General features: G+C 47.9%; 1 protein-coding gene across 4 annotated transcripts in view; it reads left to right on the top strand.

The window, feature by feature from the left end:
• Positions 1-26,721, top strand: part of ACAD10 (acyl-CoA dehydrogenase family member 10) — a 33,638-nt gene that overhangs the window by 938 nt on the left and 5,979 nt on the right. For 3 of the 4 annotated variants that reach the window (XM_082229882.1, XM_082229883.1, XM_082229884.1), the window contains exons 2-17: positions 567-759; positions 2,090-2,238; positions 3,666-3,860; positions 4,632-4,790; positions 4,918-5,071; positions 6,562-6,703; positions 7,565-7,633; positions 8,554-8,735; positions 10,035-10,185; positions 12,075-12,220; positions 17,139-17,312; positions 21,128-21,501; positions 22,361-22,501; positions 24,778-24,915; positions 25,805-25,895; positions 26,442-26,600. In XM_082229882.1, the coding sequence (XP_082086008.1) occupies positions 576-759; positions 2,090-2,238; positions 3,666-3,860; positions 4,632-4,790; positions 4,918-5,071; positions 6,562-6,703; positions 7,565-7,633; positions 8,554-8,735; positions 10,035-10,185; positions 12,075-12,220; positions 17,139-17,312; positions 21,128-21,501; positions 22,361-22,501; positions 24,778-24,915; positions 25,805-25,895; positions 26,442-26,600 (2,608 nt within the window). In that variant the 5' untranslated portion in view covers positions 567-575. Of the gene's footprint in view, positions 1-17; positions 458-566; positions 760-2,089; positions 2,239-3,665; positions 3,861-4,631; positions 4,791-4,917; positions 5,072-6,561; positions 6,704-7,564; positions 7,634-8,553; positions 8,736-10,034; positions 10,186-12,074; positions 12,221-17,138; positions 17,313-21,127; positions 21,502-22,360; positions 22,502-24,777; positions 24,916-25,804; positions 25,896-26,441; positions 26,601-26,721 lie in introns of those variants that run through there. The other variant, XM_082229881.1, reaches the window with a different exon arrangement.

The following is a 26,721-nucleotide window of genomic DNA, read 5'->3' as shown; positions in this document are numbered from 1 at the left end:
GGAACAGTGCAGTGATACTGTGCAGATTTACAGGCACAAAGTGATAGGGATAATCTTCAAAGCCTTATACCACCTTCCCTTATCCTAGACTGTTCATACCTTACGTGCCAGTATGCCCACAACCAGGTTGTTGGGCATGTGGTGGGTATTATTTTCAATGGCAACTCTGCATTTGTGGAAACCTGATCCAATTATAAGATCAGACAAGACTCATCCTACAAGTTTTAAAGCTGTGTTTGAAAACGCTTGTTCAGTAAAATTTGGAGGGCCACAGGTTTCTGATAAGAGGTGCGCAACCTAGCCCTAGGGAAGGAGCCACCTACATAGTCAGGATAAATTTTTATTTATAGCTTACCACAGGAATATGGAACTTGTGGCCCTCTGGAGGCTTCTGGATATTAGATCACCACACAGAGCCAAAACATCAGATGTGCTGAGTAACCTGAAAGATGCAAAAGTTAGCATTGAAAGAGAAACCTGTGCAGACAAGAAGTTATCCCAAGATCTGGAAACTACTAACTTGCAACAAATCTCTTAAGCATTTACTTTCCCCTTTATATACACAGTTCCAGAAAATGTGTGCTGGGCGGTTCTTCCAAGCCTTCTGTAACCACCATGTCAGGAGATCACACATCCTACAACGGTTCTGGTACAGACCTCCGCACTCACTATGGAGAAATTCTTCAACCTGTCCCTATAAAGCTGTGATCTTTGATATGGGTGGTGTTCTCCTTCCTTCCCCAATCAAACTGGCAGCAGGTGAGTGTCTGTATCAGTGGCATTCCCATCCAGTCTGACATTTGCTGATTGAGCTGCCTTAATATAGAATGCAAAGTGGAATATTCCAAGTCCTTTCTCTGCTATATAAAATGTGTCTGTATTATTGTGCCCAACCCCAAGCCAGGGGTGCCTGCGCTTTCCCAGGGTTCAGTTCCCTTAGAATGAACATCAGTGGAGACTGTGGTGTTCTGAAGATAAATTTTGATTTCCACCTGAGCATAGGATGGAGGGGCTCACAGCATTAACACTCACAACAGAACTTGTTTCTTCATTGTCCCAAGCACACCAGCCCCCAATGAGGACACACAATTGGATGTTTAGTTCTTTATTGGCAAAGCACTCAATTTCAGAAGCTGCTAAGGTGCAATAATCACATGCACTTCTCATGCTAAGTAGTTTGCTAGGCAACTTTTTCTTCAGACTTGTGCTCCGATCCCAAACCCTCCAGGTGTCCTTATTTTCCAGGAACGTCCCTGATTTAATGAATCTGTCCCAGCTTCTGATTTGATCCTGAAATGTCCCGCTTTTTAGGACGTCCCTATTGGAGAAATGTTGGAGGGTATGGAGTTATCTGACCCCCAAGTTATCTGAATGCAATCCTTTATAGGAAAGGTTGTTTTATTATGTTTTATTATGTTTTTATATTAGTTGGAAGCAACCCAGAGTGGCTGGGGCAACCCAATAGGATGTGTGGGGTATAAATTATAAAATTATCATTATGGAATGGGATGTCCCTATTTTCATCGGAGAAATGTTGGAGGGTATGCGATCTGGACAGGACGGACATGCCTTCTTCAGCACGTTTAAACCACCTCTTTTGACACAAGCATCGACAACTTCTGTGTGGGATCTCCAGCTGCTGCTGTCACTTTAAGCCCCTCCTCATCCTTGGAGACAGTGGGAGAGGGGACGGAAGACCCTCTCTTCCACTTCTGTGGCTCCCTGACCTCTTTCCTCCCTTCCTCTTTCTCCTGCCTCACAGGTGGCACAGATCCCCACCCACTCCCCTGGAACATTCCCCACCCATTACCTGACAACCATTAGGCTTCCATGGAAACCAGCCACAACTTGGTTTCAGAAACATTTCTATGTCACCAGCTTCCAACATCAGCCCAAACTCTGACACACAATTTTACGATTCTATTCTAGACTTCCCCAGGCTGCGTCATCCTTGACGTGACAGGTATACCCGATATTAGGGAACAACATTCCTTTCTATAGGAAACACTGGTGACTGGTAGGAAACCTTTCATGTCCCCGCCCCAATTATTAATGTTGGTTCCTCACCCATCTGCCTTCCTTTATGTAGACTGGGAGGTTCAGCACCGTGTGCCCCCTGGCACCATCAAGCAGGCCTTGAGATCGGGAGGGGAGGACGGACCTTGGCTGAGGTACATGAGAGGGGAGCTGCAGCCAGCAGAGTTTCTGCATGAATTTGGAAACCAGTGCTCCGAGATCGTAAGCCAGCTTTTCTGCTTGTTTTCTATCACCTGAATCAGGGCCAAGTAGAAGGGCTCACATGCAGAGTCCTTATCTCAGGGGCCAGAGAAACTGCAGCCACCTGGCTGTTGCTGGCCTCTGCCTCTGTTCAGCTAACATGGCTAGTGATCAGGGATATTTTAAAAAAAATTAATTTTATTAAAATAATTCAACATTAATACATACATATTACAAATATACAGACAAACATACATTGAATACAATCCTTAAAAATATTCATACATACCCACATTCAATCCCACACATACTGGGAAAAGGAAGTATGTGATCAGGGATTGCGGTATGAAGTGTCCAGAAACGCCTAGAAGGCTGAAAGGTTCTCCACTCCTATATTATTATTATTATTATTATTCTGCCCATCACCCTAACCTACAACATTAAAAATAGTTTAAAGCCACTTATAATCACTGAAATAAGTTGAGTCCTAAAAATATGCATATGTCAAAAGCCAGGGCAAAGAAGCTGTGTCTTCAGCATCTGCTAGAAACTTTGTCATGAATGTGCCAAATGTACCTCTGTGGGGAGAGAATTCCCCAGCTTAGGAACTGCCATAGAGAATGCCCTTGCCTGGGCCGCTGCCACCACCCCAAGCTTCTGAGGACAGTGGGTCGCCTCTGGTGATATTGGCACCCAGGAAAGTCTGTAGGGAAGGGGGTTTTTGGTACAGTGGTGCCTCGCAAGACGAAATTAATCCGTTCCGCGAGTCTCTTCGTCTTGCGGTTTTTTCGTCTTGCGAAGCCCGGCTATTAGCGGCTTAGCGGCTTTAAGAAAAAGGAAACAAACTCGCAAGAACTCGCAAGACGTTTCATCTTGCGAAGCAAGCCCATAGGGGAATTCGCAAGACGTTTCATCTTGCGAAGCAAGCCCATAGGGGAATTCGTCTTGCGGAACAACTCAAAAAACGGAAAACTCTTTCGTCTTGCGCGTTTTTCGTCTTGCAAGGCATTCGTCTTGCGAGGTACCACTGTATTTAGGGTCTGAAACAATAATGGAAACATCCATAGGCAGAAATTAGGAGACATCTCCACCATGAACTGCCTAAGTGTTTTAGCACATTTGCATTTCATCTCTTCCTCCAAAGAGCTTGTTTTAGTCTCATACTCATTACAACCCTGTTGGTTAGGCCAGGCTGAGAAAGCATGATCAGCTCAAGCCCACCCAGAGAAGTTTTAAGAGGGAGGGAGCCCTCTGCTCTTTCTTCCATCTCTTCTTTAGCCATTTTCAACCATTCGGTTCAACTTTGTTCTTTCACACTATAAAAAATGATTCAGTGTGTAGAATATGGCATGGTATTATTGGGTTGCGTGGAACATTTGGCGTGATCTTTTCCACCCAAAGATGTTTCAGCCACCGTTTTCCTTTCTCTTTTTACCTCTTCCCACAAGGCAAGCTCCTCTGTCCCAGTGGAATCTTTCCTCGCAGATTTGACCAGCATTGGAATGTCAGAGCAGCTTCCCGTTATGACTGAAGCCATAAAGTGCATCCGAGCAGAAGGCCTGAAGACGGCCGTCCTGAGTAACAATTTCTATTTGCACAGTGGAGAAAGTTTTCTGCCCCTTGACCGGCAGCAGTTTGATGTGGTGAGTTCACAGCGTGCAACAGAGATTCCAGTTTTTTTAAAGGCTCTCTTCTCATTAGAGAAATCTTATTATGCTGCGAGAGTTTTGTGTGGCGTAGTGATTCGAGTGTCAGACTGGGACCTGGGAAACCAAGGCTGAAATCCCCTCTTGGCCATGAAGTTCACTGGGTGATCTTGGTCCAATCATTGCCTAACCTAGAGTTCCTTGGAGGCAAAGGCGAGATACAATTCCACTAAATAAATAGTGTAATCAGAAGACTGACCGATGAGCAGCTCCACCCAGCTGCCACACTTGGCCTGCAGTGGGCGAGCTCTCCATCCCTATCATAGACAGTGATCCAATTAGAACATTGGTTAATCTTGCCTGCATTTAGTAAAGAAAGCTAAAAAGCTTGAAACTGCCCATTCTGCATTTGCAGTTACCATCCATTCATTGTGACTAATGAACTTAAGAAACACTCCGAAACAAGAAATCTCTAGCTTCCTTGTGTGTACCCAGTCTAATTTTTACTTTACAGTGGTACCTTGCTTCCTGAACTCAATCCGTTCGGGAAGTCTGTTCGACTTCCAAAACATTCACAAACCAAGGCGCGGCTTCTGATTGGCCCCGGAAACAATGCCAACAGCTGAAACGGATGTTTGGCTTCCAAAAAAGTTCGTAAACCAGAACACTTACTTCTGGATTTGTGGTGTTTGGAAGCCTGTTTGTTTGGGAGCCTAGCCATTCAGGAACCAAGGGTACCACTATATTTTAATGTCTTTTGTTTTCTAGATAATTGAGTCTTGCCGGGAAGGGGTGTGCAAGCCGGACCTTCGTATCTATAAGTTGTGCTTGGAGAGACTGGGCGTTCAGGCCAAAGAGTCCATCTTTCTGGATGACCTTGGGCAGAACCTGAAAGCAGCTGCCCAGCTGGGCATGAAGACACTCAAGGTGAGCAGAGGTGCGGCCGTGTCAAAGACCGTCACTGCCAGACTTGTAAAACCAGCCTGCCTGACTCACCTGCTCCCCTTCCTTCCTGGAGCCCGTGCTAGCTACTTCATCCACCTCTTTGTCTCAGGTTGATGACCCAGACTCAGCACTTCAAGAGCTGGAGAGCCACCTGGGCTTTGCCCTGAGATCGTTTGTTCCTTACACATGTTCCGTGAGGTCGGCAATGCAGATCCCCACAGCCCCTCTCCAGAAGTACATTGAAGGCATCCTGGGGGCTCCAGGTATAGAATCTTTCCCCCCTCCCTGCTGTCAGAGACCAGGCTAAGGAGTACTGTTCTGAATGGTGAGGAATGGTGGGAGCCTCCCCCTCCCCCTGCTCATGACCAGGATCCTGAAGCTTCCCAGGAGCAGTGGAGCAGTATAGATTTGGAATGGTGGTTTGCAGAAGGGCATAGTTCTGAAGACAAAAGTTGGGAAGAACTGGGGGGTGAACAGCAAAGTGAAGAAGAACTTGAAGAGAAAGAGCTAACAGGCTCTCTCTCACTGGAAAGTGTCCAGCCTATCAGTCCAAGGTCACGTAGGGCAGATAAGGTGGCTACACAAAAAGCATGGTGGTTGCGAGATAAGGTTGCAAGGCACGGAAGTGACTGGGGGGAAGTGGGTGGAGACCATAATTGGGAACACCTTCATTCTAAGAATGGCAGCTTTGTTCTTTTGCTGCGATCGTTAAAGACTCTTTAAATGGTAAGCGACTCTTTTCTCTTTGTCCTGTTTATCTACGGCCAAAGGGGGGGAAGAAGCCGAGGCCCCAAAGCCTGACACCCGCTCTCCAATATTATGGCATTTTGCACATTCCCGCTTTGGGTATAGCCCAGCTATAAAAGATTCAGATCTTGAAAGTGCCAGGACATTCTTCACTACTCTTCTGTCAGCAGATGACTTTGTATTCTATAGAGACACAGCATTGCATAGTGGTTAGAGCAGGGTAAAGGTAAAGGGACCCCTGACCATTAGGTCCAGTCGTGACTGACTCTGGGGTTGCGGCGCTCATCTCGCTTTATTGGCCGAGGGAGCCGGCGTACAGCTTCCGGGTCTTGTGGCCAGCATGACTAAGCCGCTTCTGGTGAACCAGAGCAGCGCATGGAAACGCCGTTGACCTTTCCGCCGGAGCGGTACCTATTTATCTACTTGCACTTTGACATGCTTTCAAACTGCTAGGTTGGCGGGAGCAGGGACCAAACAACGGGAGCTCACCCCGTCACGGAGATTTGAACTGCCGACCTTCTGATCAGCAAGCCCTAGGCTCTGCGGTTTAACCCACAGTGCCACCCGTGTCCATAGAGCAGGCTAGGGGACCCTTTTTCAGCCCATGAGCCAGAAACCTTTGTGTGGAAGGTTCCAGGGGCCATATCCCAGCAGCGAGGCGGTCCAGAGGTCACATATATCTTTATAGAGCAGGGTACATGCCAAAGTCAGAGATTTCTGTACAACTCACCCCCCCCCCAAATATATCATTCCCTCATCCAGGTAAAGGAAGAAGTATTATCACATTTCAGGGACACCTACCATCTAGGCAAGCCTTCACTCAGCCTCAAAGCTCCCTGAGAGGCATTGAGTCTGTCACCTCTCTTTTTCCACTCTCTCCACCTGGGCTACCTGACAGTAGGTTGTTATGAGAATAAAATGGATGGGGCAAGACCACAGACACCTTTGTGAGCTCCTTGGAGTAAACCCAGTTTCGCTCGCTAATGGCTCACGCTCCCACTTTCAGGGCCTCTGGTGCTACGGCAGTTCAGCCACGGGCAGTCCAACCCTACCTACTATGTCAGGTTTGGGGATCGTCAGTTCGTTCTGAGGAAGAAGCCGCCAGGCCCCCTCCTTCCCTCTGCTCATGCTGTGGAGAGAGAGTACAGGTGAAAAGTCTAGCAACTGCCTCCATCCTAGCTCAAAATAGTGGTAAACTGACATATCAGATTAGCCACATGTAACTTGGTCGAAGCAGGAGCATGCAAGCCTTTGAGTTTCATAGTATTATTTATCAGGCAGAAGGAGTTCTGTGTTATTGGAAAGTGTGCAGTCTTTCACTTAACATAAGATGCACAGATTTAAATGTCCAATTTTGGGGGTTTGTTTTCCCCTTGTGTTTTGCTGCTTGGGGTCTCCATTCAGTCATTCTTGAACACTTTAGTTTTCAAGCAGCAGCTTATGAATCACCCTTTTCAAAAAAGGACGGGGAGAGGCAGAAATGCCAGCAGTTTGTTTATTCATTCCCTTTGTTGATTAGTTGCTTTTCGAGGCTAAGCCCTCACAAAATGAAGCACAAAGAGAAGTAAAAGCATCAGAAGCTCAGGCAGAGTGTGATAAATACTGAATTAAACCACTGTCCTAAACTTTCACAAGGAAAGGTAGTAGTAAAAAAAGTAAAAGTTTAAGGCCTTCTTGGATGCCAGGATTCCAAGGGAGGCAAGCAAATGTTAACAGTAGGAGAGTTCCACATCCACGGGGCCAACAGATGCAAAGGTCTTGCCTCGTGTGCTGGTCAAGCTAACAGATTTCACAGGCTCAGCCCACGAGCAAGATGTCAGGCAAGGGTCTTGGATTATAGGCAGGTTCTGAATTGGGACAGGCAGTCCTTATGGTAATTAATTTTTGAATGCAGTGGTACAATGTTAATGTATCCTGTATAACTTGTCACAGTCAGGTTTTTAAAAGAAATATAACCACACTCTAACAAATTCTTCCAGTGTTAATTCTGGTCTCCTTTACCCTGGCAGGGTTTTGAAGGCTGTTGCGGAGGCTGGTGTTCCAGTTCCTAAAGTCCTTGCCTTATGTGAAGATTCAAGGTGCATTTATGGTGTGTGTGTGTGTGTGTGTGTGTGTGTTTGAGAATGAATCACTGGGCCTGTGTAATTTTCAGTCATCTCATAAACTCTATACGTTGCTGATTGTAAAAAAACAAACAAACAAAAGACCTCCCAAAGCAGCTTAAAAAACAACAATAAAATTATCAGTAAGAACCCTTACTTAAAATATTCAAGCAATAATGAACATCAATGATGGGCTAAAGACAAGATGGAAATACATGTCCACATTCCACTTATCTGGGTTGACTTGTGTCAGCAGAAAGGTTTTCATCAAGCGCCAAAAAGAGTGCAGTGAAGTGCCTGATGTCACTAGGCAGGCAGTTTCAAAGTTTGCATGCTGCCACATTAAAAGATTGATTTATTACAAATTCAGAATGGGTATTATGTGGCACTTGTAACGGTGCCCATTCCGCAAATTGAAGTGGTTATGTGGGCATATTTGGGGTGAGGCGATCTTGCAGGTAAACTTGTCCCAAGTTGTTAACGGCTTTATGTATCAATAGTAACACCTTCAACTTGGCCCAGTAACATAGCTGTCAACTTTTCCTTTTTCTTGCGAGGAACCCTATTTGGAATAAGGGTATTTCCCTTAAACAAAGGGAAATGTTGACAGCTATGCCCAGTAACGAATTGATAACCAGTACAGGTCTCTGAGCACAGGTGTTATATGCTGAAAGGGTCTCACTCCCGTCAGCAATCGTGTTGCAGTATTCTGCACTAACTGCAGCTTCTGAATCAAGCACAAAGGAAGCCCCACATAGAGTGCATTTCAGTCGCCCACTATTGAAGATTCACCTCTCAAAGCCCTTTCTGCTGCTGCTCAAAGCAATCAGTTTATTATGGTCATGGACCTGCAGTTTTGCTGATGTTCTTGCACTAACATCCTCGTGTCGCCCCAGTATCATTGGCACCCCATTTTACCTCATGGACTACTGCACCGGACGGATCTTCAAGGACCCCTCCCTCCCAGGACTGGAGCCCAGCCAACGGACAGAGATTTACACCGCCATGAACAGAGTCCTCTGTAAGATCCACAGTGTGGACATCAAGGCGGCCGGCCTGGAGGATTATGGGAAACATGGTGCGTAAATGTTTGGAGCAATGGCATTTCTTTTCTCACAATGTGAGGGTGTGGAACTGTGATAGCCCTCAAGATGTAGTTAGGCTCCCAGATCCCATCAGTGCGATGGTCGGGGACGGTGGGAGCTGGAGACTGATAACTTATCCCTGGATTTGAAAAATACAGTAGTACCTCAGGTTACATACGCTTCAGGTTACAGACTCCGCTAACCCAGAAATAGTGCTTCAGGTTAAGAACTTTGCTTCAGGATGAGAACAGAAATCGTGTTCCGGCAGTGCAGCGGCAGCAGGAGGCCCCATTAGCTAAAGTGGTGCTTCAGGTTAAGAACAGTTTCAGGTTAAGTACGGACCTTCGGAATGAATTAAATACTTAACCTGAGGTACCACTGTAAAGCCTCAGGTAACTCAGGACCCCAATTCCTCAAGGACTGCCTCTCCCCATATGTACGCACCAAGATCCCCTGACCATCATTTGACGCCCTTCTCCATGTGGCTCCTCCATGAGAACTCCCAAGAGCAGCAACACAAGAACACACCTTTTCAACAGTGGCTCCCCACTGCTTTCCTCAGGGATGCTTGCCTGGTACCATCATCTTCAGGCCCAAATATATATTTTTTATTTTCCTCCAGGCCTTTGGCTTTTAGTTATCCTCCTTGAGTGAGTGGAGCCACTCCTGGAGTGGGTGGAAGTTTTAAGCCTGCCTTTAAAAACATTATTGTCTTTTAGAGGTTTTTATTCTGTTTTAATGTACAGTGGTACCTCTGGTTATGTACTTAATTCGTTCCGGAGGTCTGTTCTTTACCTGAAACTGTTCTTAACCTGAAGCACCACTTTAGCTAATGGGGCCTCCCGCTGCCGCCACGCCACCAGAGCACAATTTCTGTTCTCATCCTGAGGTAAAGTTCTTAACCCGAGGTGCTATTTCTGGGTTAGTGGAGTCTGTAACCTGAAGGGTATGTAACCTGAAGCGTATGTAACCCGAGGTACCACTGTATGTGTTTATTGTAAGGCACATTGAGTCGCTTTCATTTAAAAAAATACCAACTAATAAGTTTAAATAAGAATGACAGCAATAGTAATAGATAACATCTGAAGGGCCACAGGATCCCCATTTCATAGAGCATGGTGCTGGTGTGGCCAAGGTTGGTGGTTGCAGGTTCAATCCCTGTATGGGACAGCTGCATATTCCCGCATTGTAGCGGGAGATCTTTATATCTTATAGAACTTGTTTCTTTCACGGTTGATTTTTTAGTGCCGAGAATTTCCCCTGCCATCTTTAACGACATCTTTCTGCTGCAGGTAACTACGTTCAGCGGCAAGTCCAGACGTGGAGCAAACAGTACCGTGCCACAGAGACGCATACCATCCCAGCTATGGAGAGGCTTATTGCCTGGTTCCCTTCCCACCTGCCAGCCAGCGAGGGCCTCTCTGTCGTGCACGGAGATTTCAGGTGTCAAATAACGGCATTCTCTCCCCCTCCAAACACGGTTTTCAGGAGTCCCTTTCAACCAGGCATAGGCAACCTCGGCCCTCCAGATGTTTTGGGACTACAACTCCCATGATCCCTAGCTAAACAGGACCAGTGGTCAGGGATGATGGGAATTGTTAAGTTGGGGGTGAACATATCAGACGACACAGCGATTCTCCAAACAGCTCTTGTTTATTCACAGGTCAGAACAGAACTGAACTGAAGGGTTCAGCCAGCCTGCTTATATATAGCTCCAGCACAACGTAACTGTAACAACTTTCTGTAACTATCCAATCACTGAACGTCCCTTTTGATCCCTTATTTGCATATGTGGACCTGAACTATCTTCAGTATCCCCCTGCTGGCCCAGGGTGAGAACTTCAGTACATAACAGGAATTGTAGTCTCAAAACATTTGGAGGGCCGAGGTTGCCTATGCCTGCTTTAAACCATATGTTTTCAACCTTTTTCAGTCCATGGCTCCCTTGACCAACTTCATTCTTCCTGTGGCACCCCTGTGAGGCTCAGGAGCCCAGTTATGTCACCCCTTGCCTGCAGAGCTGGCAGCCTTTCACCCTTTTTTAAACACCCTCCCTTGTGGACTGTTCCCTCAGCCTCCTGTCCTCTCCTTGGCAGTCCTCTGGGCAGCTGCTGCTGTTGCCACCCCTGGTCTCTGAGCTGCCTCCCCTGCCCCACATAGATGTGCCTTCTCACACTGCCCCACAGGTGCCTGGGTAGCACCCCCTGGCCAGAGGCACCATTCGCCTGTGTAGCTTGTAGCCAGGGCTGCTGCAACAAACAGCTATGCCAACCTTTAGGAGGCAGAGATGCAAGAGGGCATTAGAGGAGGCAGGGAAGGAAAAAGGGATGGAGGCCAGTGTTGCCTGCGGCTCCCCTGACCATCATTCAAGACACCCTACGGTGCCACGGCACACTGGTTGAAAACCACTGCTTTTCATTTTATGAAATAAAACAAATACTAACTATGTACCGCTTGGTTGTAAAGAAAAGGAGGGGGGAAATCCCTTGAAGCTGTTTACCCCCAAAAATAAAACAATAAAATTATCAGCAGTTAAAAACAGCTGCTTTAAACGTTCAAAAATAATTAAAATCGGTGATAAGCTAAAAACAGACTAAAACACGTGTCTACATTCCACATATCTGGGTAGGCTGGTTTAAACAAAAAGTGTTTTTTGGTAGGCACCAATAAGATTGCAGTGAAGGCACCTACCTGATGTCAACAGGCAGGGAGCCGCACTAAAAGATTGATTTCTTACAAATGTGGAATAAGTATGTTATGTGGCACCTGTAACGGTGCCTGTTGGGCATGTTACAAATGGCAAAGGTGTGTTCAGATTACTGTTTCTCTCAGCAAAATATGTAGCAACCTGGGAAAAGGTTAGGGCTGGAGGTCTGTGAAGGGGAGCTCTCTGACCTGATTCACAACTCCCTCTGTGACTGTCTCTTCTCATGATTGTTTAGAGCAAGGGAGCCAATAGGATGGCCTCTGGAGGTTATGGAGAAGCCAGGGGCATATTATTATTATTATTATTATTATTATTATTATTATTTTATTTTAAACATGTTTGGTTTTTAAATAATACTTTGTGGCACCCCTGAGAACTTTTCTCATCTTGATTTTTCTTCTCCACGTATTATTAGACGACAGTTCCCATAATCCCTGACCGCTAGCCCTGCTAGCTGAGGGGAGTTATAGTCCACAACTTTTTGCCAAGTAGAGAAAGGCTGCTTTAGAGGAAGCTGCTTGCAAGAAGGCTTTTAATGCACAGCGTACAGGAGCCCACACACACCCGCTTTTAAGGTGGCACCTGCCAGAATTCCTCTACATCTCCTCCCCTTTTCCTTTGATAGGCTGGACAACCTGATCTTCCACCCGGAGAAGCCTGAGGTGGTCTCTGTCCTCGACTGGGAACTCTCTACCTTGGGCAACCCTCTTTCTGATGTGGCCTACAACTGCCTGGCGTATTATCTGCCTTCCAGCTTCAGTATCCTGAAAGGTACACGCTTATTATCAAGTCATCGGAGCAACATCTGTGTGGGTTTGAATAACACAAAACTGGGGAGCAGGTGGGAATGCTGGGTAGAAAATGGTCTCTGGCCCCACGTAGAACTGGAAGCATGACTATTTCTAGAAGTTCTGGTGGAACTAATAATAATAATAATAATAATAATAATAATAATAATTTATTTATATGCCGCCCTCCCCAGCCAAAGCTGGGCTCAGAGCGGCTAACAACAGTAAAATAATACAGCATTCTAAAATCAATTCATTATAAAATCAGTTCAAATCAAATTGATAGCAATCATTGGGCTAGAGTTCTGTGAGCATTACCAAAAGAGGGGGTCAGGCTGTGCCTTGGCCAAAGGCCTGGTGGAACAGCTCCGTCCTGCAGGCCCTGCGGAAAGATGTCAAGTCCCGCAGGGCCCTAGTCTCTTGTGACAGAGCGTTCCACCAGATCGGAGCCACGGCTGAAAAAGTCCTGGCTCTGATTGAGGCCAGCCTAACCTCTCTGTGGCTTGGGACCTCCAAGATGTTTTTGTTTGAAGACCGTAAGGTCCTCCGTGGGACATACCAGGAGAGGCGGTCCCGTAGGTACGAGGGTCCTAGGCCGCATAGGGCTTTAAAGGTTAAAACCAGCACCTTAAACCTGATCCTGTAATCCACCGGGAGCCAGTGCAGCTGGTATAGCAACGGGTGAATGTGATCCCGCAACGAGGACCCCGTAAAGAGTCTTGCCGTGGCATTTGGCACCTGCTAGAGTTTCTGCATTAGTCTCAAGGGCAGCCCCACGTAGAGCGAATTACAATAATCCAGTCTGGAGGTGACCGTCGCATGGATCACAGTGGCTAGGTCAGGGCGAGAGAGATCAGTGGCTAGGTCATGGCTCATTCTCCTGCATAAGCCACATTGAAATTGAGGAAGGGTGACTCTGCCTGGTCCTCGAGGTTGCCTTCAGGCCCTATTCCATGCCTTCCTTGATTGCTTTTGCTTACTTGGAATGTTCCCCTGAATGGTGACAATGTCTCTTGCTTGGCCTAGAGGGAGAGATCATGTACAAACCCCTCTTGACATCCCCATGACTTCAGTGTAGCCTGTTGTAATTTTTAAAATGTCATAGCCAGTACATTTAAACAGCTGTCAGCCTTGTAAGACCATAAAACACAGTATAATCTGAAATACTTTGCACCACAAAATTTACATATTCTAATTAAAATCCTTCCACAAAAGTGTCAGAAAACAGGAAAGGCTTGCTACAATTTATGCACAGATGAGACTTTTTTAGTAATTGTATCAGATTGTTGTCACATGTATGATATTTGCTGTCTAATTTGTTGTTTCTTCAGCTTGTGAACTGCCTTGTGTATAGTCATACCTCGGGTTACAGACGCTTCGGGTTTCGTGATTTCAGGTTGCGCACTGTGCCGAACCCGGAATTACTGGGTTTCGGCGCTTGCGCATGTGCAGAAGTGCTAAATCGCACTTTGCGCATGCGCAGAAATGCCGAATTGCAACCCACGCATGCGCACATGCAGCGCTGCGGGTTGCGAATGCTGCAGGTTGCAAACGTGCTTCTCGCACGGATCACGTTTGCAACCCGAGCATCCCCTGTAGTAATATAAAAAGGCGGTATACAAATTAAAAGTGAAATGAAATTAAATTAAGAGTCACATCCATTGCTTCTCCTAGTTTTACTTTTGGCCCCACCTCCAGAAAGTTACCCATGGGGGAATGTTGCCCTTTGACTGGAAAAGGCCCCCCTCCCTCACACGCTCGCACACCTTGCAGTCTGTGGTGCAGGCAGCAGCATCCCAGAGTGCTCTTGCATGGGAGAACTCAGAACATCAGAGCAGGCCTGGTTCTCCCCCCCCCCCCCCGTGCCACCACGGTTTCCCCCAATTGCAGCTCCTAACCCTTCACTTGCGGAGAAAAGACAAGGGGCAGCCGAGGCAGGAAGGCGAACATGGAGAACAAGACCCTGAGCCACCTGACACCCTGTCAGCATCAAGGGATGGAGCCTGGGAGCAAAAAGCCTTGTTTTTGGGGCAACCAGTGGTCCTCCAGATGTTGCCATGCACCTAGCTCCTGCCATCCCTGATTGTTGGCCATGGTGGCTGCTGGGAGCTGGAGTCCAGCAACACACGTAGAGCCACAGATTCTCCCTCCCCCCTGCTTTACACTCTATTGTCGTTTAGTCATGTCCGACTCTTTGTGACCCCCTGGACCAGAGCACGCCAGGCACTCCTGTCTTCCACTGCCTCCCACAGTAGGGTCAAACTCATGTTCGTAGCTTTGAGAACACTGTCCAACCATCTCATCCTCTGTCATCCCCTTCTCCTTGTGCCCTCCATCTTTCCCAACATCAGGGTCTTTTCCAGGGAGTCTTCTCTTCTCATGAGGTAGCCAAAGTACTGGAGCCTCAGCTTCAGGATCTGTCCTTCCAGTGAGCATTCCTTAAGAATGGAGAGGTTTGTATCTTGTTGCAGTCCATGGGGCTCTCAAGAGTCTCCTCCAGCACCATAGTTCAAAAGCATCAATTCTTCGGTGATCAGCCTTCTTTCTGGTCCAGCTCTCACTTCCATACACCACTAATGGGAAAACCATAGCTTGAACTATACAGACCTTTGTTGGCAAGGTGAACCTTTTGTTTTTTGTTTTTATAAGATATTTATTGCAGTTTTCTTTACATAACAAAAAAACCACCAAACATATAGAATACCATCACCACAGAAAAATAAAAAAGACAAAGAATAGATGAAAAATAGATATAAAATACAGTTGTTAGACAATCGTATTTTCATGATCTCAAGACTTCCTCACATCTCCCTTCTCTGTGTTCTCAGTTCGATAGTTATAGACAGCAATTTATTACCTTATTTCAGTTCTTAACTTTCCTCAAATATTATGTCCCAGATTTTAAATATCTTTATCAACTTAGTTTCTTATATCATAAAGCCAGATTACTGCGGCCCTGTTACTTTCAAGCGTGCATTCTCCTAACATTCATACAATTTGTAGTGTTTTTGTAAATAGTCTTTGAATTTTTTCCAGTCCTCTTCCACCGTCTCTTCTCCCAGGTCTCGGATTCTGCCGGTCATTTCAGCAAGTTCCATATAGTCTATCAGTTGCGTCTGCCATTCTTCCAGTGTGGGTAAATCTTGGGTCTTCCAATGTTTCGCAATAAGTATTCTTGCTGCTGTAGTTGCATACATAAAAAAGGTTCTATCTTTCTTTAACACCCCTTGGCCGACAATGCCCAAAAGGAAGGCCTCTGGTTTCTTAAGGAAGGTATACCTAAATACCTTTTTTAACTCATTATAGATCATTTCCCAGAAGGCCTTCACTCTCGGACAGGTCCACCAGAGGTGAAAGAATGTTCCCTCAGTCTCCTTACATTTCCAACATTTGTTATGCAAATGGTATATTTTTGCAAGCTTAACTGGGGTTATGTACCACCTGTATATCATTTTCATATTTTCTTTCAAGGCATTACATGCCGTAAACTTCACACCGGTGGCCCATAACCTTTCCCAGTCAACAAACAGAATGTTGTGCCCAATGTCCTGCGCCCATTTTATCATGGCTGATTTGACTGTTTCGTCCTGCGTATTCCATTTCAACAGCAAGTTATACATTTTTGAAGGTACCTTGGTCTTGTTGTTGTTTAGTCGTTTAGTCGTGTCCGACTCTTCGTGACCCCATGGACCAGAGCACACCAGGCACTTCTGTCCTCCACTGCCTCCCGCAGTTTGATCAGACTCATGCTGGTAGCTTCAAGAACACTATCCAACCATCTCATTCTCTGTCGTCCCCTTCTCCTTGTGCCCTCCATCTTTCCCAACATCAGGGTCTTTTCCAGGGAGTCTTCTCTTCTCATGAGGTGGCCAAAGTATTGGAGCCTCAGCTTCACGATCTGTCCTTCCAGTGAGCGCTCAGGGCTGATTTCCTTCAGAATGGAGATGTTTGATCTTCTTGCAGTCCATGGGACTCTCAAGAGTCTCCTCCAGCACCATAATTCAAAAGCATCAATTCTTCGGCGATCAGCCTTCTTTATGGTCCAGCTCTCACTTCCATACATCACTACTGGGAAAACCATGGCTTTTACTATACGGACCTTTGTTGGCAAGGTGATGTCTCTGCTTTTTAAGATGTTGTCTAGGTTTGCCATCGCCTTTCTCCCAAGGAGCAGGCGTCTTTTAATTTCGTGACTGCTGTCACCATCTGCACTGATCATGGAGCCCAAGAAAGTAAAATCTCTCACTGCCTCCATTTCTTCCCCTTCTATTTGCCAGGAGGTGATGGGCCCAGTGGCCATGATCTTCGTTTTTTTGATGTTGAGCTTCAGACCATATTTTGCGCTCTCATCTTTCACCCTCATTAAAAGGTTCTTTAATTCCTCTTCACTTTCTGCCATCAAGGTTGTGTCATCTGCATATCTGAGGTTGTTGATATTTCTTCCGGCAATCTTAATTCCGGCTTGGGATTCATCCAGCCCAGCCTTTCGCATGATGGATTCTGCATATAAGTTAAATAAGCAGGGAGACAATATACAGCCTTGCCGTACTCCTTTCCCAATTTGGAACCAATCAGTTGTTCCATATCCAGTTCTAACTGTAGCTTCTTGTCCCACATAGAGATTTCTCAGGAGACAGATGAGGTGATCAGGCACTCCCATTTCTTTAAGAACTTGCCATAGTTTGCTGTGGTCAACACAGTCAAAGGCTTTTGCATAGTCTTTTTGCATGGTCTTAGGTTCTAACAATTCTGTTTCTAGTTTTGATTTTTCCACCTGGAAACCTATTTTCACATCTGATCTGAAGACCTCTCTAATCTGAGCAGGCAAGGTGAACCTTTTGGCCCCAGCACCAAGCCCTGATCCTACTTTCCGTGACTAGCGTTGCTTTCCCTCCTTGCAGGTTTGAGGGACTGTGAACTGAGCCAGCTAGGCATCCCCACGGCAGAGGCCTATTTCCAGATGTATTGCAAGCACATGGGCACCCCAGCCGTCGAGAACTGGAACTTCTACATGGCCTTTTCCTTTTTCCGAGTGGCTGCTATCCTACAGGGGGTGTACAAACGCTCGCTCACAGGTGAGAGGACAAAGACATCAGGAGAGTCAGTGGCCCTTTCTCGTCCAGCATCCTGTTCTCAAAAGTTAAGGAATAATACAGTGGTACCCCGCAAGACGAACGCCTCGCAAGACGGAAAACCCGCTAGACGAAAGAGTTTTCCGTTTTGGAGGCGCTTCGCAAAACGAATTTCCCTATGGGTTTGCTTCGCAAGACGAAAGCCCATAGGGAAATCTCTGGGACAGCGGGGAAGCGCAGCGCATTTAGAAGCGCTCGGGAAAGCAGCGCACTTCGCTGCTTTCCCCGGAGTGCTTTTAAACGTGGGCGGCTGGGAAGGAATCCCTTGGACCCCCGCCGGACTTCAAAAGAGCTTCGGGAAGTCCAGCGGGGGGCCAAGGGATTCCCTCCCAGCCGCCCGCCTTTAGAAGCGCTCGGGGGAACACCTGCCCCCGCCGCCCCACTTCGGAAAGCTGTTCCGAAGTGGGGAGGGGGGGCGGGAACACCTGGCTCCGCCGCCCCACTTCGGAAAGCTGTTCCGAAGTGGGGAGGGGGGGGCGGGAACACCCGGCCCCGCCGCCCCACTTCGGAAAGCTGTTCCGAAGTGGGGAGGGGGGGCGGGAACACCTGGCCCCGCCGCCCCACTTCGGAAAGCTGTTCCGAAGTGGGGCGGGGGGGCGGGGACACCTGGCCCCGCCGCCCCACTTCGGAAAGCTGTTCCGAAGTGGGGCGGGGGGCGGGAACACCTTCTGAAGGCGGGCAGGGGGCAAAAGTCTTTGTCCCCCCTGCCTGCCTTCCCAGGGGCTTTTAAATCGCCCCGGACAGCGGAGAAGTCCTCCGCTGTCCGGAGCGATTTTAAAATGCCGCCCGCCAGCATTATAAGATAGCCCCGCACAGCGGAGAAGTCCTCCGCTGTCCCAGGGTTTTTTAAAATGCTGGGGGTGGGAAGAAAAGCCCTTGTCCCCCCCCCCCAGCCTTCAGAAGAGGTCCGGGGACAGACTGTCCCCGGACCTGGCCTGAAGGTGGTTTCCCTAGGAACGCATTAATTGATTTTCAATGCATTCCTATGGGAAACCGTGCATCGCAAGACGAAAAAACCGCAAGACGAAGAGAATTGCGGAACGAATTAATTTCGTCTTGCGAGGCACCACTGTAATAATATTTTTTTATTTATACCATGCCCTTCCCGGTTCAGAAAACCGGGCTCAGGGTGGCTAACAACAAATTTAAAGCACTCAATTGATGCTACAAAAACAGCATAAAATACGGTATAAAATGTGAATAACAATAAAATCAAAAATCAATTTAGGGGGGAAATCCATCCAATAAACATTAGATGATCACCAGGGCTAGCTGGCTAAATTAGTCCTATTTGGGCCAATGAGGAGACCAGGGGAGAATTAGCTGTGGGATCCCAGAGTGGGTAATCTTCATAAAAACGGGAGGGGGAGGGAAGGAAGGAGAATAAAAGATCAGGCTAAGTTCGAACTGAAAGCTAGGCAGAATAGTTCTGTCTTACAGGCCCTGCGGAAGGAAGTTAAATCCTGAAGGGCCCTGGTCTCATGGGACAGGCATTCCACCAGGTCGGAGCCATCACTGAGAAGGCCCTGGCCCTGGTGGAGGATAATCTGACTTCCTTAGGGCCTCTAAACTATGATTATTCATGGACCTTAAGGTCCTCTGCGGGGCATACCAAACGTTCCTCACTAGTGATTTCTAGCAACCAGCATTCAGAGACATATTACCTCTGACAGTGAAAAGAGTGGTTTTTTAGCACTTTCAGAACCCGAGATATGAGGCGAAACGTGCATACGCAGTCAAAGGCAGGAAGCGGTTGACCCCTGCAAACAGCTGGATTGACATTTCGCAGGTCAGCTGGGGAGCAGGGAGTTCCATCCTGCTGCTTTGCCAATGTCTGGGAGGCCCTGGTGAAACAGACCCCTCCCCTCCTCCCCATAGGTCAACGTTGGAGAGGTGGGAGGGACCCCTGGTGTCTCCGTGGCAGCAGGAGATTGGCAGGTCGGTGGCCCTGTGGGGGGAAGATCCCCACCCCTGTTCTGCAGCAGCTCCTCGGGATTTTGGATCGGGAGCCTTTACCATCCCTGACCTGGAGATGCCAGATTGAACCTGGGCCCTTTGGCCTGCAAAGCAACAAAACCTGCTTCCATGGAGGTGGCGGTGATGGCGGTCAGCAGGTGGTCCCTGGCAAGCGGTCAGCCCCGTCACCCATGGTCAGCCATGCCAGTGAGCCTAAAGGTAGTGCGGAGGTGCTGCAAGTTCTTCATATCCACCTCACAGGAGGGTCCACCTGCATTTAGAGATGCAACTACAATGAGTAGTGTCAGGGAACTGACATCGGAGCGAGAGGCGAAGGGGAGGCTCTCAGATGATGCTGGCGAAGGACCCAGCAGCCGGGGGAGAAACAGCTCAGTAGAGGGGGAAGCCAATCAGCGCAACACCAGGGATAAAGGGGGGCAGATGGGGGAAGTGGAGAGAGGGCTCCAGGACTCTTCACTGGACATCAGTGAGGAGAGCCCAGGTCCTCCGCTACCTACGCCTTCCCTGCGCAGAAGACTCCCGCGCAGTGAGAGGAGGAGGAGACTGGGTGTCAAACAACTTTTATGTTGGAAGAGGTTCAAGAAACGCCCACTGACGGATTCTGCCGGTGACTGAGGCAGCCACCATGAGAAGGGGCTGTGCAGTCAGAAAGGTTTAACAAGGCAAATTAACCGAGAAAGGCACCAGCTTACACACGGGTAACTCATACCCACTACAGGTAGGTTGGGGAGGACTGTGCTTCCAGAGAGGGCAGAATCACACCATGCACTTTTAAATATATATATATATATATATTGATTTTCTTTCTCAGAACAAATATCCATCATCATTATTAAACATTCATTTTCCAATTTCCCCCCTCCCAGCTTCCATTTCTGGTTTGTTACATCAAATGATACAATCTGCTATTTGTATTTAGTACTATGTTGTCCCATTGTTATACACTCATACCTCGGGTTACAGACACTTCAGGTTGCGTGTTTTTCGGGTCGCAGACCGCCGAAACCCGGAAGTACCAGAACAGGTTACTTCTGGGTTTCAGCGGTCGTGCATGCGCAGAAGCGCTAAATCGCAACCCGTGTGTGCAGACGCGCCACTGCAGGTTGCAGACGCTGCAGGTTGCGAATGTGCATCCCGCACGGATCACGTTAGCAACCCGAGTGTCCACTGTACTTCTTGTTCTCTTTAGATAAAGTTGTAAATGTTTATTTAAATCCTGCCAGTGAATCACACCATGCACTTAAAGCACATTTGAAGCCCGTGACTTCCCCCAGAGAATTCTGGGAACTGTAAATTCACATACACACAAAGCCACAATTTCCAGTTCAGTAGTACCTCGGGTTACATACGCTTCAGGTCACAGACTCCGCTAACCCAGAAATAGTACCTCGGGTTAAGAACTTTGCTTCAGGATGAGAACAGAAATTGTTCAGTGGCGGCACAGCAGCAGCAGGAGGCCCCATTAGCTAAAGTGGTGCTTCAGGTTAAGAACAGTTTCAGGTTAAGAACGGACCTCCGGAACAAATTAAGTACGTAACCAGAGGTACCACTGTACTCTTAACAAACTGCCATTCCCACCATCCTTTGCAGGAAGCCATGTGCTATATACATGCGCTGGGTGCTCTTTCAGTGTGTGGTGCGTATCTGTCCACACTCCTGGACCCTGGCAGTTGTTCCTCTAGTTGAGGCCCCAGCTTCTTCCCTCCAGGCAGAAAGAGCGGCATGTGGACTCAGGGGCGAGGAATTTCCCTAAAGATGTTGCCTCTGTTCATTCTGCACAGGCCAGGCCAGCTCAGCGACTGCAGGGAGCAGCGGGAAGCAGGCCGAGTTCATCGCAGACCTCGCCTGGGATTTTGCTACAAAAGAAGGCTTCCGGGTCTTCAAGGGACTTCCAACTCCCGTGGCCCCCACCAGGGCGTTCAGTACCTGGGCTGGCCCGAGGCAGTTCCCACAGAGTAGCTACTCCACGCTGGCTCCTGCTTCCAGGTTCCACCTGATCATCTCTCCGGACGGCCTGCCCAGCCGCGTCCAGCAGCTGCACCACAAAGTGAAGAAGTTCATGGAGGCCCACATTTACCCGGCCGAGCAGCTTCTGCGAGACCACCAGGCTTCCTCGAGCCGGTGGACTCCTCATCCCTTGATGGAAGAACTCAAGGCAAGTCCCCTCCCTCCTGGCGTTGCACGGGGCAGCAACCTAGTTGAGGCCAGGCAGGTGGCTCCTGGGAGAGAGCATCCCTTACGCTGGGTGCCATGAGCAAAAAGGCCCCGCTCCGGTCTTTGTTGCATAAAATCTCTCCAAGAGAAGGAGACTTTCTATAGGACACTGTCAAACAACCTCAGATTCCACAGTCTGGTTATTATATCTTCACATCTTAGCTGCCCATTTGGCGTAACCTGTTCTGTTCCCAATAGTTATGGTAAGAGATGAGTTGTGTGTTTCTCTCCTCTGATCACAGGAACATGGGTGGTGCCAGACGGGGCAGGAGGATAAGGACCTACACACACACACACACAAACATCATGATTAACATATAGTGTTATTTTTCTTTCAGAGATCTTTACAGAAATATACTTTGCCCTTTGGGGGGGCCCCCGATTTTTTTCTACTGCCCTGCTGCACTGGAGATATCATTTCCCACTTCTTCCTGCTCCCCCAGCTTCTGCTGAAATACGTTTCATCAATCACAAGCCATACAATTTTGGATTTCTCTCTGTAGTCATAATAACGGCTAGGAACCTGATTTCTAAAAAGAAGAATACATGCAGGCTCATTATACACCCTTCTGTGTCCCAAAAAGCCTTGATCTGATTCTGAGAGAGGGGTTTTTCCTTCATCATTCCCAAGTGCAAATTCTTCAGGGTTTCTGTTTTTGGTAGTCCTCATTTGAAAAGCAAATAAACACCACAAATCCAGTTTGCCCAGCCCAGCCCAAGCTTCCTTCTTGGATCCACTGATGTTCCCTGGAGGCAGGTGCCTCTGTCTCAATCTCTGCACCTGTTCTCTCATCCTTCAGGAGAAGGCCAAGTCTGAGGGACTCTGGAACCTTTTCCTGCCGCTGGAGAGTGACCCGGACATGAAGTACGGAGCAGGCCTGACCAACGTGGAGTACAGCCACTTGTGCGAGCTGATGGGGACTTCGCTTCATGCGCCTGAGGTACCTGCCTAACTCGGTGAGGTTGGCCTAAAACAGGCAAGGAGCCCTTTTCAGCCCAAGGGCCACCTTCCTTCCTGGAGAACCTTCCAGGGGCCACATGCCAGCCATGGTTGGGGCCTGAGGGAAGAGTGGGGAGAGCAATCAAGCCGCTCACTTTGGATATTTTTGTATATGCACACATTCAACTTACATTAATAATAATAATAATAATAATAATAATAATAATAATAATAATAATAATAATTAATAATAATAATACATTTATTTGTACCCCGCCCATCTGGCTGGGTTTCCCCAGCCACTCTGGGCGGCTTCCAACAAAGATTAAAAATACATTAAAATGTCACACGTTAAAAACTTCCCTGAACAGGGCTGCCTTCAGATGTCTTCTAAATGTCAGGTAGTTGTTTATCTCTTTGACATCTGATGGGAGGGCATTCCAGAGGGCGGGTGCCACCACTGAGAAGGCCCTCTGCCTGGTTCCGTGTAGCTTTGCTTCTTGCAGTGAGGGTGTTGAATGGTCTCTTTAAATGTGAAGGTTCATTATTGTTCCACAAGATGTGTATGTCTTTAAGGGCCAGAGCAAATAACGAGACCCAGTTTTACAGCTGTGAAACAGTATAGCAGGTGCTGCTAAGTTGTGTTAATTAAGCTGTGTCAGCAATTGGGTATAGTATATAAAGAGCAGCACCTAGCTCTCTCAGTACCCTGGGGGATAGGTTGGGTCATGCTTGTTGATATATTTAATGCAAAAGGAGTTTTTGTTTTTGTTATTAAAACCTTGTTAAAGTTATTTTTGAGTTCCTTGTAATGCGTGGTCTCTGCAGTGCAGTGCAACTAAACTGCAACTAAACTCTGCTTTCTGCAGTGCAACTAAACTGCAAATAGCCAACAGAGGGAACTGCCAGAAGGCCCTCAGCGCTGGACCTCAGTGTCCGGGCTGAACGATGGGGGTCTTCCACCCTTCATCCAGGCACATGTTAGTCCTTATCGCTATCCAAGGACGTATTCCAGCCCTCAAGGAGAGCGGTGCGAGGCTCCAGCCAGAGAAACCCCTAGGGAAGCTTCAGAGGAGGAAGGCTCAGAGCCAGGGGAGTGGTGGTAGGAAACAGGCCAGAGGATGAAGGGGAGGGGACAAAATGGCTTGATGCTGAACAAGCAACAGGCTGGAGTGAGAGAGAGGAACCAGAGGAAGAAAGCGCTTCAGACAGAGGACAGGCAGCTGAGGAGGAGGCGATAGAGGCTGCAGCAGCTTCACAGGAGCCTGCCGGTCCTACTGTATTCAGCTCCCCTCCTCCCTTGTCTTCAAGGGCACCTAGGGCTTTGCAAGTAGCAGAGCAAAGAGCTCAGAGGCCACCACTCCCTGGCACAGTTTAAGACAGCTAGGAAAACAGCCAGCCGGGGAGGAGACTTAGGGAGAAATAGGTGGCACAGATTGTCAGCTCTTGCAACTGCTTGACTGGGAGCCAGTCTTGCCCGTACTATTCTGTATTCTGTTTCATTGAATAAAGAATTAGCTTTACTGCTCGTCTCTGAGTCTCCGTGCTGACCAGCTGCTGAAGCAGTCCTGATAGCCAGACAGAGAGCCTCAGAGGGCTACCTTTGCCCCTGGGCCCAAGGCTCCCCACCCCTGCTGGATCAGGCCAGTGCCTATCTGGTCCAACACCTGCAGTGACAGAGCTTATAATCTGTTGACACTCCCTTAATGTTAAGGATTTGGCAATTTGAGGACTTGCCCTGGAATCATGCCCCCTACCAGGCATGGCCAAACTTGGCCCTCCAGATGTTTTGAGACTACAGTTCCCATCATCCCTGACCACTGGTCCTGTTAGCTAGGGATGATGGGAGTTGTAGTCCCAAAACATCTGGAGGGCCGAGTTTGGCCATGCCTGCGGCCTAGGCCACTCCTTAGGCTTTGAATTTCAGTTCTAGCAGAGCGTGCAAGAGGCTTTTCTGAATGAAGCTTCTTTTAGAAAACCTCTCCTCGTTCTTGGTGCCTGTTGCTGGACGCAGAAACATTGCAGCATCACTGTGGCCACCAAGATGCCTGTGGGAAAACGGGACCCAAACACAATAGCCCCCTCCCCTCCAGTGGTTTCCAACAGCTTACATTGCTACTTCTGATCACCCCAAAGCCCCAGGAAGCTGCGCTGGACAAATTAGTTGGGTCGGCTTTATAAATCAGCTTTGCTATGAGAGATGGGCCTGTGTTCATCTTCTGTCTCATGGCTGAATGATGGCAACATGCTGTCTGACCTCCTGTCTCTCTTCCCCAGGTATTCAACTGCTCTGCCCCAGACACAGGCAATATGGAGGTGCTTCTGCGCTATGGGACAGAAGCACAGAAGGAGCGCTGGCTGCAGCCTTTGCTGGACGGAAAGATCCGGTCTTGCTTTGCTATGACGGAGCCGCAGGTCAGGGCTGCCCTTCCTCTTGGTTCTTGAACACTAGGGAAGGAAGTATTGGGATTCTTAATTATTCTTACTAATTAAAACCTTTATTTTGGTAGTACAGTGGTACCTCGGATTACATACGCTTCAGGTTACAGACTCCGCTAACCCAGAAATATTACCTCAGGTTAAGAACTTTGCTTCAGGATGAGGACATAAATTGTGCTCCGGTGGCGCGGTGGCAGTAGGAGGCCCCATTAGTTAAAGTGGTGCTTCAGGTTAAGAACAGTTTCAGGTTAAGAACGGACCTCCGGAACAAATTAAGTTCTTAACTCGAGGTACCACTGTAGAGCATGGGTAGGCAAACTAAGGCCCGGGGGCCGGGGCCGGCCCAATTGCCTTCTAAATCCAGTCCAGGAATCAGCGTGTTTTTACATGAGTAGAATGTGTTCTTTTATTGAAAATGCATCTCTGAGCTATTAGTGGGGCATAGGAATTTTTTTTTTTTTTTCAAAATATAGTCCGGCCCCCTACAAGGTCTGAGGGACAGTGGCCCCCTGCTGAAAAAGTTTTCTGACCCCTGTAGTAGAGTATTTACATCATGCCGTATACAAAGCAAACAAACAATAAATAATAAGAGAAAGGAATGGTGACACACTGATATAAATTTGAGGCAGCCACAGCAATCAAAGTGTTTAAAAAACCCCCAGGTAAAATCATCATCTTTATAAATAGGCACAGCACAACATCCTTAAGACGGCAGCTGAAACAGAATGTCTTGGGGTCTGGGCTGTTTTATATAAGCCATGTCGTTAGCTTCAGTTTGAGGAAGCAGTGGAACACAAAAACAGCAGATGAATAAATGAGCCTTGCGTCTATATTTCCTCTAAAACAAAGCATCTTCTTTTCTTAGGTTGCTTCCTCTGATGCCACCAACATTGAATCTTCCATTGTCAAGGAAAAGGACACCTACGTCCTGAGCGGGCGCAAATGGTGGATTTCAGGTACATTGCACTGTCTCCCCAGTTTCTGGTATCAGGGCTCACTGTTCTGCAGCTGGGATGCTGAGGTGTGGAGTGGGGAAGGATCAGGCCAGCTCCCAAAAGCCTTTTCCTTGCCCTACAATTTAAGGTTTTCTTGTGGCTTCCAGAGAGTGATGGTGAGCGTCTTCCTAGAGGGCTTCTGGGAAATTTGCTTGTTCCAGATTTCATTGCTTGCCCATAAGACACTGCCTGGAAGCAATTCTCAACAGGACGTATGGAGCAAAGCAACTCGAAGGGTGCTGTGAGCTTGGGAACTGTGCTCTGCTCTTCAAAGAATTGCCTTGTGGGCGTTCTCCAGATGACCAAAGGAGCTGTGACTGCGTGAAATCAGCTCCAAAACAGAGACGAGAAGTGGAAACTGCCTGGGGTGGGGGCTTCTTCTGTTTCCAATGCATCGGTGCAAGTCGAGAAGAAAGGGCAGTGGGGTTGGCAAAGAGCCAGCCAGCATGGAGGCTAGTACCGATTTCCAACACAGGCACCCCTCACCCAAACCTCTCTTCCCTGCAGGTTCCTTGGACCCTCGTTGCCAGCTCTGCATCTTTATGGGCAAGACGGACCCCACCGCCCAAAGGCACAAGCAACAGTCCATGTTGCTGGTTCCTATGGACACGCCTGGAGTCACCATCCTGAGGCCACTCAGTGTTTACGGCCTGGACGACGCTCCAGGTCAGGCAAAGCATTTTTATTCAGGGTTTTCCCTGAAGGGCTTCCAAGGAAGGAGGGCCGGCATGCGCTGGGCCTCTCTTGCCTTTAGGGTCTTCCGCAGATAGGGCACCACCACTGCAAA

Source organism: Podarcis vaucheri, assembly GCF_965113315.1.
Source record: "Podarcis vaucheri genome assembly, chromosome: 7".
NCBI lineage: Eukaryota > Metazoa > Chordata > Lepidosauria > Squamata > Lacertidae > Podarcis > Podarcis vaucheri.
Note: the sequence above shows the minus strand (reverse complement) of the source record. Positions and strands in the feature narration are given on the sequence as shown.